Source organism: Dama dama, chromosome 6, assembly GCF_033118175.1.
Source record: "Dama dama isolate Ldn47 chromosome 6, ASM3311817v1, whole genome shotgun sequence".
NCBI lineage: Eukaryota > Metazoa > Chordata > Mammalia > Artiodactyla > Cervidae > Dama > Dama dama.
The window spans coordinates 30,662,949-30,685,942 of record NC_083686.1 but is presented as its reverse complement, the minus strand read 5'-3'; the positions used below and the strand labels follow the sequence as shown (position 1 = coordinate 30,685,942).

The following is a 22,994-nucleotide window of genomic DNA, read 5'->3' as shown; positions in this document are numbered from 1 at the left end:
AATGATGCTTGTTTTTATAACCTTGAAGGTGATTAAATATAATAATCTATTAAGTGTACTTCTGGGAAAATAAGTAGTGTTCATTTTTTGATTTAGCAAAATTTTATTACTAACTACCTTACTCACATTTTACCAATTTTTGTTCCTTCAGAAGAGTCAAGTGAATTCTGAGGAACTCCACAATTACAGTCTTTGGTAAGTTGGAAATTGCTCGTCTAATCATTGATCCTCTTTTCATATGAGAATTCAGTACAAAGATACAACTGTAGACTATAAAGTTGTTTTGCTGGTCCTGTAGTCTAGCTATATGTAGACACACTACACTTAGATAATATCAATAATTAAATTGGCTTCAACATTTTTTGTATTATAATAATATCAAGTTTAAGTAGCAATAAAATTAGCCAATTTTAATTAATATAATTTATTATATTGAAATTTCTATACAAGTATAGGAGTGTGGGTGTTAATAATTCTGGTGATCCCAACAGTGGAATCCTATTCTTTATGATCACTGAAATAGAAATACTTAACAAGTTACATAGTGAAATCAAGTGTTTGTCTATTAAGAAGAAAACAGATTTAAATGTTCATAGATGTGTTTTGATTACTTCAATTTACTATATTGAAGCTTGTAGTTGTGTGTGTATGTATGTTCCATTTCTAGTGGTGGAAACTTGCCTTACAACAGATCAAAAGAAGGGAAATAAAAGTCTGATGTACTTGGGAGTTTTTGCTTTGAATTACTTTGCCATATTTTCTGTTACTGCAAAAGAAAGTGCAACCTAGTCGTAAAAAAAGTGAAGTTGCCTAGTCGTGTCTGACTCTCTGCAACCCCGTGGACTGTAGCCCACCAGGCTTCTCAGTCCATGGAATTTTCCAGGCAAGAGTACTGGAGTGGGTTGCCATTTCCTTCTCCAGGGGATCTTCCCAACCCAGGGATCAAACCCGGGTCTCCCATACTGCGGGCAGACGCTTTACTGTCTGAGTCACCAGGGAAGCCCAGTCATAAATTCCCTGTAAAACTTAAAAATCAGGAACAGTGGGTATGTGTTAGTAACAGGAGACTTTGTGAACTTCATCTTAAGATGAAGAGAAAATGACTGTTAAAATGTATCTCATCATAACAGTACCTTCTCCCTTCAAAACATGTAACATAGCTAACCACATATTTCTTTTTTGATTTACAGATGGGACTGAAAATTCCATGCTCTACATGTCTTTAATCTATCATGTCAAACCATTCTATCCAAAGGCTTCAACTGTTATTTTAGAATAGGGCAATCTCAAATTGAAGGCACTCTTTCTTCTTGAGTTCTCTACTGTATTTTAGATAATGTAACATCCTTAAGTGAAATTGTCCTAACAGCTTGTTACCTAAATTCCAGTAGTATCATGCTGGTATAAAGGCCACTGAGTCAAAGGGAATTAAAGTCTTCATTAAATTTCTATATGGAAAATCTGTTTTAAAAGCCTTTGAATCACTTCTCCTGTAAGTGCCATCATTTCAAATAATTGTGTGCAGTAACTGCGCTTTTGTCTTTCTTCTTTTCAATAAATTACATTTTAAGGCACTATTCCTATTTTTTTTTTGTCATTATTCCATTGGGAGGAATTTACACAATCTTGTGAGTTTGTATGTGTATAACATTTTGCTTTCACTAAATTTTTATGACACTTTCACCCACATTTTAAAGAAAAAATTCAAATGTTAACTTCTAGCTGATGCTGGTCGATTATAAACTGAGTCTAAGATTTTTCATTTGAAGTCAACTGTTTATAGAATATTTTCCATGAGAACATAGGTATGGTTTCAGAGAGAACAACACTGTAGTAGTTGTGGGTGCACTGGGAATTTGAACAACCTGGTTATACTATTTAATTATGCAAGACTTGTTGGAGCCCAATCCATTTGATCATACTTGAATTTATAACTAGGTAGATTACAAAATAACCATTGTAAAGGTTAACACAGGACATGCAGTAACAGAGCATTCACAGTGAGCTGTTCAGTGTCCTCCAAAACTCTAATGAGGAATTACTTCTCAAAATGCCAATAGTTGCTTACTCTGATATCTTTAAAGCCCTGGGTGAAATTTACTTTCCTGGCTTTATTCTAGGATTCCCAACCAATTCAATCTGTCATGACTTTTTAAGAACCTTGCATAACCCAGGTCACAAAACACAGGTGACAAAGTCTCTTATACAACAGCTTAGACCATTTATATCAGTTGTTCTGTTTCTTACTGATTATGTATATATGTATACATAACATTGAAGCATGTGAGTTTTGCCTTGAAATTTTTTCAAAAATCCACTTAGTATTAGGTCTCCTGCCTCCTCTATGTTAAGAAGTACAGGGTGCAACAACTTGTTATTCAATCTAGAGAAGGTTTGTCAACATACTCAGAATACTGGATCTGGCAGAAGTTAACAGAGGGTGCAGATTCATACGTCCTCATAAAATATACCTCCCAGCTTCTGTCACCATGTCAGTTCCCGAAGAATCAGCAAAACACAAATTCATGTGTTGTGAATCCTATAGGAATAATGCCATCCATTTAATGAATGTCTCATGAACAGTAGCATGATAAAAGTCACGTTGTCTGTAGATTAAACTGTAGTACAAGATTAAAGCAAATTTGTTCTTAAAAACTGTCCCATGAGAGAGAAAGTTCTGTTTTTAAGATGAAAGGAAACTGTTTCTGGTATTTTTTTTCTTTAGCTAAGTCAGAATGGGAAAAAAATGAATTTATAGCTGTGAAATTAATATCAGGAATTTGCCTGACATGTAGCATATTAAAAATGCCACCTGTAATAGGGGTCATAACCTCATTAAATTTGAAATCATCTATTGTTATCTTCCAAGAAGCTATTTTAAAGGCCAAATGAAGTGGAATAATGATGTAATTCACTATCTTTTAGTCTGCATCTTTTAGTGTTCAACAGTGTTCTGTAATTCCCCCAGAAATGCAAATTATGATTTTATGATAGAAAGAGACACAAGAATGGCTTCTAGTTAGCATTTTTTGATCTCCTTATTCCATAGGTCAAGGGGATAATATGGGGATTAGAGGAGTGTCTAAATGTATCCAGTCAAACATTACACTCTGAACTGATGACTTACCATAAATGGTTTAGAATATCACTAGGCTTAAAAGGAGGCAAACTCGGGTGGCAACACAAATTATTACTCAATTCAAAGAAATCTCAACATGAACAATAGATTATCAGGACATTTCTCCATCCAACTAATGAGTGATAAGACAAAGCATGGATCTCAGAGTCTGTAAGAAGATTACATAGTTCCTTTTATCCAGGTAAATGCTTCAAATTCATAATCTGAAGGCAAGTACCAGAGTTGGAAATATGATGTTATAGTATGATCTTTCCTATAGAATTTTGATGTCCCTTTCATTCTAGGAGTATAGCTCCATAAATTGATTCTTATTTGTAAATAGCAGGTGGGGTGAATTACCACTTGCTCTGATAGCAGCTTGAGCCAGAGTTTTGTTCAGCAAATGATGTTCACTAGAAAATTTTTGTATTGCTACATCAAAAACCAGCATGATAACACAACCATTAAATTTTCCTAAGGATGTAATAATTAGCCTCACACAGAGATCACATCTGGTTTGACCATTTCTCATGAAATAATTGCCCTATTCACTATATCTCTGAAATTTTTAATTATCACCTTGCTTTGGAGTGATATCACCAGTTACCAGTAAGTTTGGTGACACTAGTCTCGTTCCACTTTCCCTGAGGTAGGAAATGCAATTTCAATAATTTGCACCTCCAACTAGAGTTTTCAGTCAACTGTAGTTAGGCAGTAAATATTTTTGTAAGAATTTATCCTTCATGGAAAAGTTTAAAGGAGAGGTATTGATGCTTTTGCTATAGACACAGGGAATTGATGGACCATTCATTCTAAGTACAGCTTTTTACAGATGCTTAAATGTTTCCATTTTGATTGTGGTTACCAAACTGACCTCTAGAACTTCACAAATAATACAAGTGAGTAAAAGAAATGATTGTGAAAATCTTTCTAAGAATGAACTGACAAATGTATGCATTCCTCTTCTGCTACTCCCTCCATTCCACTGTTGCATGTAGAAAGGAATGCACAAGTTACATGTGACCAAATATTGAGACTCTAGAAGAAACTAGAAACACGGATTGGTGTGTAAGATCTCCTAATTTTTTAACATGGTCTAACACGGAAAAAACATGTTTGTTTGTTTTTTTTTCTTTTTTAATACAAACTACACAGCCCCTTTCTTTTTATTGGCCAAATCCATCCCTTAAGATACTAGTCTATTTACTATGCTGTGCATTAAGTTAAGAACTTTCCAGGCTTTCTGATTTCTACTTCCAGTTCATATCAAGGTTGAATCTTGGTTATAATGAAGAAAAATGAGAGGTTGGAAATTAAGGTAACAATTAGCTGCAGTAAACAAATCATAATTTTACCATGAAAAAGAGTTACAGGGAGACTTTCAAGAGCATTTGGGATCTGGAGGTTCTCTAAATTTTCCATATCTTCCAACGTATTTCACTTTCAGTAGTTGGGATTCTACTTTCATAAATTTCACAATACCTACCCAGTTTGTGAATCAGGTCACTTTAATTACTATAGATTAAATATTTGTGTCCCCCCCCATCCATATATTGAAGCTCTAGTACCCAGTGTGATGGCATTTGGAGGTGGCAACTTTGGAGTTAATTGGGTCATAAGAGTGGAATCACTATGAGTGGGATTAGTTCCATTAAGAGAAAAGATATGAGAGAGATGATCTTTTCTCTCTCATGTGAGGATACAGTAAAAAAGCTAGGAAGTGACTCTTCATTATTTGCAGGATCTGCTGGCACCTTGACCATGGACTGCCAGTCTTTAGAACTGTGAAAAATAAGTGCCTGTTGCTTAAGCCATTTGGAATGTGGTATTTTGTTTCGAAGTGCTGAACTAAACATTAATTTTATAATTCAAAAATTAGACCTTGGATTCTTTTTTCCAAAAATATAAGCTTTATTATGGCCATGAGTGGTGAAAGTTTCATTAACACAGAACTATGAGGTATGGAAACATGGTTGGATTCTGTCAAGAATCTTATGGTTCCAAATGACACAAATAAACCTTATCACAAATGAATGGAAAGAAGAAAAGTGAAAGTGTGAATAGCTCAGTCATGTTCAACTCTCTGTGACCTCGTGTACCTACAGTACATGTGTACCTACAGCCCACCAGGCTCCTTTGTTCATGGAATTCTCCAGGTAGGAATACTGGAGTGGATAGTCATTTCCTTCTCCAGAGGATCTTCCCAATCCAGGGATCAAACCCAGGTCTCCTGCATTACTGTCAGAGCCAACAAGGAAGAGATTTATTAATTCATGCAACCAAAAATTGCAAGTGTACAGTTAGATTTTTGCCTTTGTCTTTGACTTTGTGGATCACAACAAACTGGAAAATTCTTCAAGAGAAGAATACCAGACCACCTTACCTGCTTCCTGAGAAATCTGCTGCTCAGAAGCAACAGTTAGAACCAGACATGGAACAACAGACTGGTTCCAAATTGGGAAAGGAGTATGTCAAGGCTGTCATCACCTTGCTTATTTAACTTATATGCAGAGTACATCATACAAAATGCCAGGCTGGATGAATCATAAGCTGGAATCAAGATTTCTGGGAGAAATATCAATAAACTGAGATACGAAGATGACACCACCCTTATGGCAGAAAGTGAAGAAGAACTAAAGAGCCTCTTGATGAAAGTGAAAGAGGAGAGTGAAAAAGCTAGCTTAAAATGCAACATTCAAAACTAAGATCATGACATCCTGTCCCATCATTTCATCACAAATAAGTGGGGAAACAATGGAAACAGTGAGAGACTTTATTTTTGGGGGCTCCCAAATCACTGCAGATGGTGACTACAGCTATGATTAAAAAATGCTTGCTCCTTGGAAGAAAAGCTATTACCAACCAAGACAGCATATTAAAAAGCAGAGACATTACTTTGCTGACTAAGTTCTGTCTAGTCAAAGCTATGGTTTTTCCCGTAGTCATGTATGTTTGTGAGAGTTGGACTACAAAGAAAGCTGAGCACGAAAGAATCGATGCTTTTGAACTGTGCTGTTGGAGAAGACTCTTGAAAGTCCCTTGGACTACAAGGAGATCCAACCAGTCCATCCTAAAGGAAATCAGCCCTGAATATTCATTGGAAGGACTGATGCTGAAGCTGAAACTCCAATACTTTGGCCACCTGATGTGAAGAACTGATTCATTGGAAAAGACCCTGATGCTGGGAAAGATTGAAAGCAGGAAGATAGGGGGACAACAGAGGATGAGATGGTTGGATGGAATCACCAACTTGATGGACTTGAGTTTGAGCAAGCTCCAGGAATTGGTGAAGAACAAGGAAGCCTGGCATGCTGCAGTCCATGGGGTCGTGAAGAGTTGGACACGACTGAGTGACTGAACTGAACTGAATGGAACAGTTGTATTTAGGAACTTGATTGTGGTCATTAACACTTTTGTTCAACCTCTGCTATCATTCTTCCATAGACTAACTTACTTTGCAGAAGGCGGTGACCCAAACCCCATGAGTTTATCATCATCAAATCCTAATCCAAGAGGAAGTGACTATATTGCAGTTTCCCTGAGTGTCCATGTATCAGTAGAGGAAAGTTAGTTGGCTCTAGCTGGTTCAAGAACCTCTCCCATTGGAGATAAGGGATTGTGGTATAATCCTTGACTTGGAACATACAGTCATTTCTTCATCCAAAAGCCATTAAAATATTCTGACTACATTCTCAGATATACCAAATTGCAATTGTAGAAGCTTAAAATTAAATTATGTATTTTATTTGATATTTCATTATTTTTTTAAAAAATGTCTTCTATGAGAAATAAATGTCAATATCTTCCCATTTGCAAGCTTTGCTCTTATAATTTTAGTAAGGCAGAAATTTTTCTGGTTCTCCATTTGTTAAATAATTTGATCAAAGATTTTCAACTGCGTTTTGAACAAAATGTAACCAAAAATTTTATATCTCACTCCTTGTTTCCTAAGGTTGCTGCAAATAAAACACACAAACTGAGTAGCTTAAAATGACAGAAATTTATTTTCTCAGTGTCTGGAATGTAGAAGACTGAAATCAATGTATTGATAGAACCATGCTCAATCTGAAGGCTCTAAAGAGCCTTTCTTGCCTCTTTGGAGCTTCTGTTGGTTGCCAAGAATCCCCAACCTTCTATAATTTGTGGTTGTGTCTTAAAATTGCATCACTCCAATTCCTGCTTATCTTCACACGGCTCTCTCTTCTCTGTATATCTCTGTTCAAATCTCCCTTGTCTTATAAGAACCACAGTCATTGGATTTAGGTCCACTCTAATCCAGTATGGGTCTCCCCTAGTGGCTCTGTAGTAAAGAAATCTGCGTACCAATGCAGCAGATACAGGTTTGATCCCTAGGTTGAGAAGATTCCTTGGAGAAGGAAATGGCCACCCACTCCAATATTCTTGCCTGGGAAATCCCATGAACAGGGGAGGCTGGCAGTACAGTGCATGGGGCTGCAAAAGAGTCGGACACCACTTAGCAACTAAGAAACAACAACTAATCCAGTATGACCTTATCTTAAATTGATTACATCTAAACACCCTCTATCCTAATAAGCTCACATTCACAGATATCAGGGTTTAGCTTCCAGGAGCCAGCACACAAGATCCTACCCATGACAAGGTCATGAGGAGAAGACCTGACAAGCAAGGCAGATCAGGACTTCAGGGATTTCAAATAGCTGCCCTGGCACTCACCTTGAAGATGATATCTGTCTTTCTGATGTTTGCTGTGTTTTTGCTCTTAATGTGCTGAGGTTATGCAGTGGAAACTATTGTTAATATAGTTAAAGATTTAGAAAAATAAGAGTTTAGCCCTAGTGTGGAAACAATAAGAAAATTGTTAACTTTAACCAGGAGTGCTAAACAGGGGCTGCCTCACTGGAGCTGCAGAGTCTTTGTCTGGTAAACCTTTTAGATAAATTTAACTGACAACTTCTGCAAAAGGACTGACCTTTGTGTTACCAGGATTGAATTTCTACTATATTGCAACCTGCTGTGCCATGACACTGCAACTTCTCTGTTTTCTGTTAAAGGCAAAATGGAACATTAAACAATAGGTTACGGAAAACAGCTTTGCATTCACCTAGGTCATAAAATGTCGATAGGCCCCATGGCCAGAAGATAATGTACAACACTCTCAAAAACAAAGAAGCATGCATAAAACACCCTGGTTTTGTGAAGGACAAGCTGATGTAATGTTAAACTATCTTCCCCTTAAAAATGTACTAACTTAAAATATAAAGGCTATGGTAAAAAAATAAAGCATTGCCAGAACCTGCTGCACACCCCCAGTCTGGTCTCTCTCTCTCTCCCTCTTTCTCTCTCTCTCTCTCTCTCACCGATGCCATTCACCCTGAGGGTACCCCTGGATCCTGCTGAGGCTGGACCCCGGCAAGTGACACCACGAACAGGAACCCAAAGGTAAATCTCTCATTGTTCAGTTTTCGGGACAGCTAGGACTCCACTTTTCAATGGGGATGGTCTTGATCCCTGTCTCCTGTACAATGTCATGAAACTGTCCATAGTTCATCAGGCTCTCTGTCTATCAGATCTAGTCCCTTAAATCTATTTCTCACTTCCACTGTATAGTCATAAGGGATTTGATTTAGGTCATACCTGAATGGTCTAGTGGTTTTCCCTACTTTCTTCAGTTTAAGTCTGAATTTGGCAATAAGGAGTTCATGATCTGAGCCACAGTCAGCTCCTGGTCTTGTTTTTGCTGACTGGATAGCGCTTCTCCATCTTTGGCTGCAAAGAATATAATCATTCTGATTTCGGTGTTGACCATCTGGTGATGTCCATGTGTAGAGTCTTCTCTTGTGTTGTTGGAAGAGGGTGTTTGCTATGACCAGTGCGTTCTCTTCGCAAAACTCTATTAGCCTTTGCCCTGCTTCATTCCGTACTCCAAGGCCAAATTTCCCTGTTACTCCAGGTGTTTCTTAACTTCCTACTTTTGCATTCCGGTCCCCTATAATGAAAAGGACATCTTTTTTGGGTGTTAGTTCTAAAAGGTCTTGTAGATCTTCATAGAACCGTTAAACTTCAGCTTCTTCAGCATTACTGGTTGGGGCATAGGCGTGGATTACTGTAATATTGAATGGTTTGCCTTGGAAATAAACAGAGATCATTCTGTCATTTTTGAGATTGCATCCAACTACTGCATTTCGGACTCTTCTGTTGACCATGATGGCTACTCTATTTCTTCTAAGGGATTACTGCCCACAGTAGTAGATATAATGGTCATCTGAGTTAAATTCACCCATCCAGTCCATTTTAGTTCACTGATTCCTAGAATGTCGATATTCACTCCTGCCATCTCCTGTTTGAACACTTCCAATTTGCCTTGATTCATGGACCTAACATTCCAGGTTCTTATGCAATATTGCTCTTTATAGCATCGGACCTTGCTTCTATCACCAGTCACATCCACAGCTGGGTATTGTTTTTGCTTTGGCTCCATCCCTTCATTCTTTCTGGAGTTATTTCTCCACTGATCTCCAATAGCATATTTGGCACCTACCGACCTGGGGAATTCCTCTTTCAGTATCCTATCATTTTGCCTTTTTATACTGTTCACGGGGTTCTCAAGGCAAGAATACTAAAGTGGTTTACCATTCCTTTCTCCAGTGGACCGCATTCTGTCAGACCTCTCCACCATGACCCGACTGTCTTGGGTGGCCCCACATGGCATGGCTTAGTTTCATTGAGTTAGACAAGGCTGTGATCCTGTGATCAGATTGTCTAGTTTTCTATGATTATGGTATTAGTGTGTCTGCCCTCTGATGCCCTCTCGCAACACCTACCGTCTTACTTGGGTTTCTCTTACCTTGGATGTGGGGTATCTCTTCACAGCTGCTCCAGCAAAGCGCAGCCGCTGCTCCTTACCTTGGATGAGGGGTATCTTCTCATAGCCACCCCTCCTGACCTTGAACGTGCAGTAGCTCCTCTCAGCCCTCCTGTGCACAAATAGCTGTGAAGAGAAGAGAAGCAAAAAGCAAAGAAGAAAAGGAAAGATTCCCATCTGAATGCAGAGTGCCAGAGAATAACCAGGAGAGATAAGAAAGCATTCCTCAGCAATCAGTGCAAAGAAATAGAGGAAAACAAAAGAATGGGAAAGACTAGAGATCTCTTCAAGAAAATTAGAGATATCAAGGGAACATTTCATGCAAAGATGGGTTCGACAAAGGACAGAAATGGTATTGGCCTAACAGAGGCAGAAGATATTAAGAAGAGGTGGTAAGAATACACAGAAGAACTGTACAAAAAAGATCTTCACGACCCAGATAATCACAATGGTGTGATCACTCACCTAAAGCCAGACATCTTGGAATGTGAAGTCAAGTGGGCCATAGGAAGCATCACTACGAACAAAGCTAGTGGATGTGACAGAATTCCAGTTGAGCTATTTCAAATCCTGAAAGATGATGTTGTGAAAGTGCTGCACAAATATGCCAGCAAATTTGAAAAATGCAGCAGTGGCCACAGAACTAGAAAAGGTCAGTTTTCATTCCAATCCCTAAGAAAGGCAATGCCAAAGAATGCTCAAACTACCACACAATTGCACTCATCTCACATGCTAGTAAAGTAAGGCTCAAAATTCTCCAAGCCAGACTTCAGCAATATGTGAACCATGAACTTCCAGATGTTCAAGCTGGTTTCAGAAAAGACAGAGGAACCAGAGATCAAATTGCCAACATCAGCTGGATCATTGAAAAAGCAAGAGAGTTCCAGAAAAAACATCTATTTCTGCTTTATTGACTACATCAAAGACTTCGACTGTGTGGATCACAAAAAACTGTGTGAAAATTCTGATGGGAATACCAGACCACCTGACCTGCCTCTTGAGAAACCTGTATGCAGGTCAGCAAGCAACAGTTAGAACTGGTCATGGAACAACAGACTGGTTCCAAATAGGAAAAGGAGTATGTCAAGGCTGTATATTGTCACCCTCCTTATTTAACTTTTGTGCAGAATACATCATGAGAAACGCTGGACTGGAGGAAGCACAAGCTGGAATTGAGATTGCCAGGAGAAATATCAATAACCTCAGATATGCAGATGACATCACCCTTACGGCAAAGAGTGAAGAGGAACTAAAAAGCCTCTTGATGAAAGTGAAAGAGGAGAGTGGAAAAGTTGGCTTAAAGCTCAACATTCAGAAAACTAATATCATGGCATCTGGTCCCATCATGTCATGGGAAATAGATGGGGAGAGAGTGGAAAGAGTGTCAGACTTCATTTTGGGGGGCTCCAAACTCATTGCAGATGGTGATTGCAACCATGAAATTAAGACGCTTACTCCTTGGAAGGAAAGTTATGACCAACCTAGATAGCATATTAAAAAGCAGAGACATTACTTTGCCAACAAAGGTCCGTCTGGTCAAGGCTATGGTTTTTCCAATGGTCATGTATGGATGTGAGAGTTGGACTGTGAAGAAAGCTGAGCACTGAAGAATTGATGCTTTTGAACTGTGGTGTTGGAGAAGACTCTTGAGAGTCCCTTGGACTGCAAAGAGATCCAAGTATTCCATCCTAAAGGAGATCATCCTGGGTGTTCATTTGAAGGACTGATGCTGAAGCTGAAACTCCAATACTTTGGCCACCTCATGTGAAGAGTTAATTCATTGGAAAAGACCCTGATGCTGGGAGGGATTGGGGGCAGGAGGAGAAGGGGACGACAGAGGATAAGATGGCTGGATGGCATCACCGACTCAATGGGCATGAGTTTGAGTAAACTTCGGGAGCTGGTGATGAACAGGGAGGCCTGTTGTGCTGTGATTCGTGGGGTCGCAAAGAGTCGGACACGACTGAGCGACTGAACTGAACTGAACTGAGGACCCCACTAGGGCGCTGCAGGCCCCCCTGCATAAGAAAGGTAGGGTAAGCAAGGTGGGTAGGATTCAGGTTCCTTCTTTTCTAAGATTAAGATCCTCTCCTTTTTCTTCTTCTAATTGCTAACAAAAATGGGTAACAGTGAGTTAAAAGAAAGGCAGCTTTTTATTAGAGTCATAATGCAACTTCTTAACCGCAGAGGAATTAAAGTTAAAAAGACCAGTGTTCAGTCCTTTTTTACATTTGTCCAAGAGCAAAGTCCTTGATTTCCAGAAGAGAGCAGTTCTCTTGGGTTCCCTTACTCTCCTGCCCTCCACCCGGGTGCCCTTCCCAATAAAGTCTCTTGCTTTGTCAGCACATGTGTCTCCTTGGACAATTCATTTCCGAGTGTTAGACAAGAGCCCAGTTTCGGGCCCTGGAAGGGGTCCCGCTTCCTGCAACAAATGGAGACTCTGGTGGGGACTCTTCTTCGCTGAGACTGACATCCTGACCACCCGGGGTACTCAGAGGCCAGCTTGCCTGCCAATGGACCAGACCCAGCGGCCGCAACTGGGACCCTTTTGTCCATGGTCTCCTCCTGACGAGGACAGCTGGCCAGAGTGCCCCAACCGGTAAGGAACAAGAGACTTTATTGACCTCTCTCCCCTTCTCTCTCTCTTTCCTCTCCTTAGCCCTTCCTATCTTTCCCATTTTTCTAGTCCCCCGGTCCTGGATGCAGGAATCTGAAAAGCCTTTAAAAATTTTATTTATTTCAACTTTTTTTATAAACTAGTAAATTTTATATTGTAATATCTAATTCATGACCAAGCTTAGAAAATGAAGCTAGATCTTGCACTGTGTCTGTCTGAATATGTCTTGGTATGTCTTTGTCTCTGGGTAATATTTTTTAGGTTAATTTGTAAATGAGCTCTATTTAATTGGCTTAAAGAAAGGTAAGCTCTTACAAATCAAATAATTCTAAGTTAAACAATAAATTCCAGGTTCAGGCGAACTGGGAAATATTCAGTACTAAATACCTGATATTAATGTTTGTTTGTTGACCTATCTAATATAGACATGTCTTAGAGTAATTAACATCAAGTAAAATATTTTCCTTGTACCTAGGTTTAATATAAGTTAAATATTATATCTGTTACAAGTTTGTCAACAAGGAAATTACCTCAAATGAAGAAACTTCTAAAAAAATGTAAATGAGATATGAGTTTGTATATAAACTCTATTAAAAATAATTATTCTTTGAGAATATCTATCTACAATAGTCTCTCCAGATTGGAGTAACTTAAATTTCTAAGGGTTGTGCTAAACTAAGTATTGAAAGTCTATTAAATAAATAGGTCATTCCAAATAAAATAAGATTTTAAAACATTTACTACTAAACACTGATTTCCTTTTACAGAAAAACTAAAGAGATTTGAGACTACAAATGAATAATTGATGCCATCCTGAGATGTTCGCTAAATTTTTTTTTTTTTAATTATCACTGGTATTTATGTTCACCCATCTATAGAATGCTAATATAAAAGTCAATTCTTGGTTGCTCAAGGAAAGTAAGATGTGTGTGTTCAGTAAAGAAGGTATGAAGAATGAAGATACATTTTATGAAGAAAAAAGAAGTAAGTCTGACTTACAGTTGGCTGTTCCAGGATGGGAGAACAAATGGGTACAAAAAAGTGATAAAAAGGTTTTATGAAAACTGGGCCCCAAGGGAAGAATTTTGTGTATAAATAAAAGTTTTCTTGAGATGTTAAACTGCCTTTGATAATAGATTTTAAGTTTCTTTACCTCTAAAGTGATCTGTTCTATATTTACCTTTAAAATCTTCTTTTTTACTTTGGCTAAGTAAATATATTATTTCACAGTGATCTATATGATTCTACCTGACAGAGTACTATAAACTCTTTTGATATTTATTGACAAAACTGCCTAACTAGCTTGACTTCTAGCTGAATTTGGGTTGCTTCAGAGGGCCCCTGTGACATCCCAAAGAGCTATTAAACTACCTGAGTTCACTTGACATGTTAAATTACATGGGAAATATTGTTGGAGGAGTGATAAATCTTCTCAAGATATATTGTATGGTTGATGTTACTTATATAGATATCCTAAAAATTATGTGAAATTCATAAAAATCTGATATGTCCTGGTAAAATGTTGTCAGTTATCATTTCAGTTATCATGTTAAAGTGTTACAAGTCACAGCAATGAGCAGGCGACTTTGTTAATTAAAATTTAATTAGATTTTAAACATGCCTTATATGGTTTCGCTCTCATGCCTTTAAAAAAAAAAAATACTGCTAGTTCTTCAAGATCCTAATGTCCTTAAAACATGGCACCAGTCTACTCCTAAATCGGGAAATTAAAAATGGGTGAACAATAGCTGAAAATCAAAGAGTCGGGGCTATAGAAAATCCAAGACGGCCACTTGGCTTTTCCCAGTTCCCTGACAAACCTCATTTTTATTTGATGGGTTAAAGCCTCCCCTGGCTACAGGGTTAATGTATCCATAATAAAAAAAAAAAAATCACCGAATATTAAGTTTTGTAAATTGTTAAACTAAGTTTATAGTTTTTTAATTAAGGTCTAGTGTTAACTAAGACTCTCTTCTAAGATAGTTCCTTGTTATGTTACATTGCTAACATATTTAATTAAGTTATTTAAAAAGACACTCTAAGTTTGTTTCTAAAGCTTATCTCAGTAATCTATCTTTGGATGAAGATCAGATGCCTCATGACCTGCAACCAGGACGTCCTGTGCGGGCAACTCAACAAGCCTCCATACCCACATGGGGCAAATTAAGACACTCTGTCATCAAGCACAGGAGACAGCGTCCCCACAGGGATCTCCGTCCTCCCCTGAAAGAGTCTTTATTGCCATTCTTGCTTTACTTTCTTGTCAGAACTCTCCGGCAGAATATTCAGAAGCTCGCGACTGAGATCCATTTGGCTGTCTTAAAAAATAAAAAAAGGAGACATGCTGGGAGCCAGCACATGAGATCCCACCCATGACAAGGTCATGAGGAGAAGACCTGACAAGCAAGGCAGATCAGGACTTCAGGGATTTCAAATAGCTGCCCTGGCACTCACCTTGAAGATGATATCTGTCTTTCTGATGCTTGCTGTGTTTTTGCTCTTAATGTGCTGAGGTTATGCAGTGGAAACTATTGTTAATATAGTTAAAGATTTAGAAAAATAAGAGTTTAGCCCTAGTGTGGAAACAATAAGAAAATTGTTAACTTTAACCAGGAGTGCTAAACAGGGGCTGCCTCACTGGAGCTGCAGAGTCTTTGTCTGGTAAACCTTTTAGATAAATTTAACTGACAACTTCTGCAAAAGGACTGACCTTTGTGTTACCAGGATTGAATTTCTACTATATTGCAACCTGCTGTGCCATGACACTGCAACTTCTCTGTTTTCTGTTAAAGGCAAAATGGAACATTAAACAATAGGTTACGGAAAACAGCTTTGCATTCACCTAGGTCATAAAATGTCGATAGGCCCCATGGACAGAGGATAATGTACAATACTCTCAAAAACAAAGAAGCATGCATAAAACACCCTGGTTTTGTGAAGGACAAGCTGATGTAATGTTAAACTATATTCCCCTTAAAAATGGACTAATTTAAAATATAAAAGCTATGGTAAAAAAAAAAAATAAAGCATTGCCAGAACCTGCTGCACACCCCCAGTCTGGTCTCTCTCTCTCTCCCTCTTTCTCTCTCTCTCTCTCTCTCACCGATGCCATTCACCCTGAGGGTACCCCTGGATCCTGCTGAGGCTGGACCCCGGCACTTAGCATTTGAACATATCTTTTGAGGGGAAAGTTTTCCACCCACTATAGTCACTGGTAGAGAAAATTCAACATTTTTCATAATATAGTTAGATTGGGTTTCATAGACTCTCAAAGACTCAGGTGTTTCTTCAATCCAATTAGTAATAATTAAAAAGAAAATACATTCTTGTCATGTTAAAATACTTATTTAAATTCAATTATCAACTTTGTTACAATATTCTATAGTGCATTCATTTTGTGTTTTTATAATGCATGCTAAGTTGCCTCTGTGGTGTCTGACTCCTTATCACCTTATGGAATGTACCCTGCCAGACTCCTCTGGCTGTGGGCATCTCTAGGCAAGAATACTGGAGTGGATTGCCATGCCCACCCCCAGGGGATCTTCCTGATCCAGGTATCAAACCCAGATCTCCTGCATTGCAGGCAGATTCTTTACCAGTGAGCCACTGGGAATGTCCCATATGTATATAACAAATATATATAAATGTCTATATATTTGGCCGCCGATGCAAACAACTGACTCATTGGAAAGACCCTGATTTTGGGAAAGCTTGAAGACAGAAAGAAAAGGGCAAAAAGGATGAGCTGGTTGGATGACATCACCAATTCAATGAACATGAAACTGGGAAAACTTCAGGAGATGGTGAGGGACAGGGAGGTCTGGTGTGCTGCAGTCCATGAGGTCACTAAGAGTCAGACATAACTTGGTGACTGAAACATACACACAAAAATATGTCTATAGCTTCAGCTTCTATTTAGATTGCTGGTTTGCTGAAATTTGTTCGGAAGCAATTATGGATTATGTGATTACATGCACTCTATATAAATGGAGGTAAGGAAAGATGAAAGCAATGCAAGAACAACTTCACTACAAGTTGAAGATTAATCAGCAGATATGCTTCATCAACACAGAAGGTTTTTCCAGAAAGGCTGTGCATGCAGTGGGTCAATCTCAGCTACTCTGTGCTTACTCTATGCATGTCTTCAGAATTACTGACACTTTGTCAACACTATGACATTTAATAATTGAAAGTACGTGATATCTGTAACCATATGTCTGTGAATTGCTACTAGCAAGGATAGATCAGTCCATCAGCCTTGTTTAGTAATAATTGCTTACGGTTTGCATAAGATTTCAGTGGAATCTAGGAATGAGGGAATAAATTGTGGTTTGGCATTCAATGGTGAAGACTAGTCATGTAACTAGTTATACCTGCATAATTAGTGTATTATAGGATATCCTCACAGCAAATGTTTTTGAGCTTCCTGATATTAAGGTGATTTGCATTCCCTCTATTATGGTTTAAGACGTCTTTCTGAATGCAGAGTTCCAAAGAATAGTAAGAAGAAATAAGAACACCATATTCAGTTATCAGTGCAAAGAAATAGAGGAAAACAATAGAATGGGAAAGATTAGAGAGCTCTTCAAGAAAATTAGTGATATCAAGGGAATATTTCATGCAAAGATGGGCATAATAAAAGATAGAAAAAGTATGGACCTAACAGAAGCAGAAGACATTAAGAAGAGGTGGTAAGAATATACAGAAGAACTATACTAAAAAGATCTTCACGACCCAGATAATCATGATGGTGTGATCACTCACCTTTAGCCAGACATCTTGGAATGTGAAGTCAAATGGGACCTAGGAAGCATCACTACAAACAAAGCTAGTGGATGTGATGGAATTCCAGTTGAGCTATTTCAAATCTCAAAAAATGATGCTGTGAAAGTGCTGCACTCAATTTGTCAGCAAATTTGGAAAATTCAGCAGAGGCCACAGGAATGGAAAAGATCAGCTTTCATTCCAATCCCAAAGAAAGGCAATGCCAAAAAATGTTCAAACTCTGGCACAATTGCAATCATCTCACACGCTAGTAAAGTAATGCTCAAAATTCTCCAAGCCAGGCTTCAGCAATATGTGAACCATGAACTTCCAGGTGTTCAAGCTGGATTTAGAAAAGTCAGAGGAACAAGAGATCAAATTGCCAACAGCTGCTAGATCATCAAAAAAGCAAGAGAGTTCCAGAAAAACATCTATTTTTGCTTTATTGACTATGCCAATGCCTTTGACTGTGTGGATCACAATAAACTGTGGAAAATACTAAAAGAAATGGGAATACCACATCACCTGACCTGTCTCTTAAGAAACCTGTACACAGGTCAGGAAGCAACAGTTAGAACAGGACATGGAACAACAGGCCAGTTCCAAATAGGAAGAGGAGTACGTCAAGGCTGTATGTTGTCACCCTGCTTATTTAAGTTATATAAAGAGTACATCATGAGGAATGCTGGACTGGAGGAAGCACAAGCTGGAATCAAGATTGCTGGGAGAAATGTCAACAACCTCAGATATGCAGATAACACTACCCTTAAGGCAGAAAGTGAAGAACTAAAGAGCCTCTTGATGAAAGTGAAGGAAGAGAGTGAAAAAGCTGGCTTAAAACTCAACATTCAAAAATGAAGATCATGGCATCCAGTTCCATCACTTCATGACAAATAAATGGGGAAACAATGCAAACAGTGATAGACTTTATTTTGGGGGGCTCCAAAATCACCGCAGATGGTGACTGTAGCCATGAAATTAAAAAACACTTGCTCCTTGAAAGAAAAGTTATGACCAACATAGACAGCATATTAAAAAACAGAGACATTACTTTACAACAAAGGTCCATCTAGTCAAAGCCATGGTTTTTCCAGTAGTCATTTATGGATGTGAGAGATGTACTATAAGGAAAGTTGAGTGCCAAAGAATTGATGCTTTTGATCTGTGGTGTTGGAGAAGACTCTTGAGAGTCCCTTGAACTGCAAGGAGATCCAACCTGTCAATCCTAAAGGAAATCAGTCCTGAATATACATTGGAAAGACTGAGGCTGAAACTGAAATTCCATTATTTGGCCACCTGATGTGAAGAACTGACTCATTGGAAAAGACCCTGATATTGAGAAAGATTGAAGGCAGGACGAGGAGGGGACAACAGAGAATGAGATGGTTGGATGGCATCACTGACTGAATGGACATGAGTCTGATCAAGCTCCAGGAGATGGCGAAGGACAGGGCTGCCTGTCATGCTGCAGTCCATGGTGTCACAAAGAGTTGAACTCAACTGAGTGACTGAACAACAACTAAGCAGTAGCAGAATAAACAAAATTTGTCTCTGAGATCTCAGTACCTCTTTCTATGCATATCCTTCTCCTGTTATTGTACTTTGTCTTCTGCTTGTAATAAAGCTGTCCTGTTAGTAAAACCTGTTTGGGTCCTCTGAATTCTTTTAGCTATAAAAAATGGAAGGTGATTATTGTGCAATGTCCACCTCTGAGTAATACACAGAGAATAAAACAAGGGAGAAATTATCTGCAAGTGCTCTCTCATCTCCTGTTTCTCATTTTAAAAATTCTACTTCATTGGGGGTTAAAACTCCACATTTTATAGTAGCAAAAACCAATTATTCCATAGCTTCTTAGGAAACCATTTTTTATACTCTAGTATGTAATTACATTCAAGCTCAAAAGCAAAGAAGTGATTCTGCATTGGTGACGGCCCAACCATGGAGAAGAGGAAGAAAGTAGGCCACATACTGTGCTTCCCCCACAGCTCAGTTGGTAAAGAATCTGCCTGCAATGCAGGAGACCTGGGTTTGATCCCTGGGTAGGGGAGATATCCTGGAGAAGGAAACGGTAACCCACTCCAGTATTCTTGTCTGTAAAATCCCATGGACAGAGGAGCCTGGCAGGCTACAGCCACAGGGTAGCAAGAGTCGGACATGGATTAGCGACTAAACCACTGCCACCAGGCCACATACTGAGTGCTCCCCAGGTGGCACTAGGGGTAAAGAACCCAGCTGCCAGTGCAGAGGATGTTAAGAGACACTGGCTCTATCCCTAAGTTGGGAAGTGGGGAAGATTCCCTAGAGAGGGAAATGGCAACCCACTCCAGTATTCTGGCCTGGAAAATCCCATGAAAGAAGACTGGTGGGTTCTAGTAACTGGGGTCACAAGAGTTAGACATGATTCAGCAACTAAACATCACCACATTAAAATGAATTACCACAAAATATTCATAATCCAGGCTAAGGGCAATAACAGCACTAGTACCTGAGAGAACTTTCTCACATTCCCTGTCAAGTTCTTCCTTCTCTCAGATAACCAGTAGTTTAGTTTACCTCATAGGATGTTAACTACTCATCAATTCTAAATGATTCTATTTATTGGGGGCAGCAATACATGAACCATGAACTTCCAGATGTTCAAGGTGGTTTTAGAAAAGGCAGAGGAACCAGAGATCAAATTGCCAACATCTGCTGGATCATCAGTAAAGCAACAGAGTTCCAGAAAAACATCTATTTCTGCTTTATTGACTATGCCAAAGCCTTTGACTGTGTGCATCACAATAAACTGTGGAAATTTCTGAAAGAGATGGGAATACCAGACCACCTGATCTGTCTCTTGAGATACCTGTATGCAGGTCAGGAAACAACAGTTAGAACTGGACATGGAACAACAGGCCGGTTCCAAATAGGAAAAGGAGTACGTCAAGGCTGTATATTGTCACCCTGCTTATTTAACTTATGTGCAGTGTACGTCATGAGAAACGCTGGGCTGGATGAAGCACAAGCTGGAATCAAGATTGCCGGGAGAAATATCAATAACCTCAGATATGCAGATGACACCACCCTTATGGCAGAAAGTGAAGAACTAAAGAGCCTCTTGATGAAAGTGAAAGAGGAGAGTGAAAAAGTTGGCTTAAAACTCAACATTCAGAAAACTAAGATCACAGCATCCAATCCCATCACTTCATGGTAAATGGGTGGGGAAACAGTGGAAGCAGTGTCAGACTTTAGTTTTTGGGCTCCAAAATGACTGCAGATGGTGATTGCAGCCATGAAATTAAAAGACGTTTACTCCTTGGAAGGAAAGTTATGACCAACCTAGATAGCATATTAGAAAGCAGAGACATTATTTTGCCAACAAAGGTCCGTCTAGTCAAGACTATGGTTTTTCCAGTGGTCATGTATGGATGTAAGAGTTGGACTGTGAAGAAAGCTGAGCAATGAAGAATTGATGCTTTTGAACTGTGATGTTGGAGAAGATTCTTGAGAGTCCCTTGGACTGCAAGAAGATCCAACCAGTTCATCCTAAAGGAGATCAGTCCTGGGTGCTCTTTGGAAGGAATGATGCTAAAGCTGGACTCCAACACTTTGGCCACCTTATGCGACGAGTTGACTCATTGGAAAAGACCCTGATGCTGGGAGGGATTGGGGGCAGGAGGAGAAGGGGACGAGAGAGAATGAGATGGTTGGATGGCATCACCGACTCAATGGGCATGAGTTTGAGTAAACTCTGGGAGTTGGTGATGGACAGGGAGACCTGGCGTGCTGTGATTCATGGGGTTGCAAAGAGTTGGACACGACTGAGCGACTGAACTGAACTGAACTAAATATTGCATTATATTTTGTGTCCATTTACTATCATTCAATATTATTTATAAAAAATTTATCCATGTTGTTTTCTGTGTCAGTAACTCATTCACATTAATTATAATATCTCTTCGCATTGTATACCATAATTTATTTATACAAAATACTATTAATTCACACTTATGTTGATTTTAATTTGCAGCGTCAACAGTAACGTGGCTGAGAACCTTGGGTGAATGTTTTAGAGCATGTGTGTGTGTGTGCATGCTTGCTGTGTGCAAGGTCGCTTCCGACTCTTTGCGACCCCATGGACCATAGCCCGCTGGGCTTCTCTGTCCATTCCTGCCTTCTCCAGACAGGAATACTGGATTGGGTAGCCATTCCCTTCTCCAGGAGGTCTTCCAACCCAGGGATCTAACCCGGGTCTCCTGTATTACAGGTGAATTCTTTACTACTATAAAAATCTCTGTAAATATTAACATTTTTTTAGCATTACTTTTTATTCCTTTGTTTGTTTTTGCAGACATTTTGTATTACATTTTGTATTACGTGAACCGTGAACTTCCAGATGTTCAAGCTGGTTTTAGGAAAAATAGAGGAACCAGAGATCAAATTGCCAATATCCGCTGGATTATCAAAAAAGCAAGAGAGTTCCAGAAAAACATCTATTTCTGTTTTATTGACTATGCCAAAGTCTTTGACTGTGTGGATCACAATAAACTGTGGAAAATTCTGAATGAGATGGGAATACCAGACCCCTGAGCTGCCTCTTAAGAAATCTACATACAGGTCAGGAAGCAACAGTTAGAACTGGACATGGAACAACAGACTGGTTCCAAATAGAAAAAGGAGTACGTCAAGGCTGTATGTTGTCACCCTGTTTATTTAACTTATATGCAGAGTACATCGTGAAAAATACTGGGCTGGAAGAAGCGCAGGCTGGAATCAAGATTGCCTGGAGAAATATCAATAACCTCAGATATGCAGATGACATCACCCTTATGGCAGAAAGTGAAGAAGACCTAAGGAGTCTCTTGATGAAAGTGAAAGAGGAGAGTGAAAAAGTTGGCTTAAAGCTCAACATTCAGAAAACTAAGATCATGGTATCCGGTCCCATCACTTCATGGCAAATAGATGGGGAAACCGTGGAAGCAGTGGCTGACTTTATTTTTTTGGGCTCCAAAATCGCTGCAGATGGTGACTGCAGCCATGAAATTAAAAGACACTTACTCCTTGGAAGTAAAGTTTAATAAGCTTTCTTTATTAAAAAGCAGAGACAGTACTTTGCCAACAAAGGTCCGTCTATTCAAGGCTATGGTTTTTCCATAGGGAAAAGACTCTGATGCTGGGAAATATTGAGGGCAGGAGGAAAAGGGGATGATGGAGGATTAGATAGATGGTTGGATGGCATCACCGACTCGATGGACATGAGTTTGAGTAAACTCCGGGAGTTGGTGATGGACAGGAAGGCTTGGCGTGCTGTGGTTCATGGGGTTACAAAGAGTTGGACCCAACTGAGCAACTGAACTGAACTGAACTGTATTACAGTTCTTTTCATTTCAGTCATTCTGATGGTTGTGTTATGATATTATTAGGCACCTTTAATTTGCATTTTTCTGAAGACTGATGATGTAGAGTACTTTTCATATTTTTACTGACAAGATAACTTCTTTTGTGAAGTCCCCATTCAGGTCTATTGCCTACAATATCAGTTGCCTTTGTTACTGAAATATGCTTAATTAGATTTTGAGCAAGTTGGGGACTAGATTCAGACAAAAATTTATGCTTGGTCATGCCAGGTTTGGGACATTAACTAGATACTCAGTGTGGAGGTCAAGAAT

General features: G+C 39.0%; 1 protein-coding gene across 1 annotated transcript in view; it reads left to right on the top strand.

Moving 5' to 3' along the window:
* CSN1S1 (casein alpha s1) overlaps window positions 1–21,389 on the top strand; it is a 62,988-nt gene extending 41,599 nt beyond the window's left edge. Inside the window, exon 11 of the mRNA XM_061145573.1 lies at window positions 21,356–21,389. Coding sequence (XP_061001556.1) covers window positions 21,356–21,389 — 34 coding nt within the window. The remainder of the gene's footprint in view (window positions 1–21,355) is intronic.
* The last annotated feature ends 1,605 nt before the right edge of the window (window positions 21,390–22,994 follow it).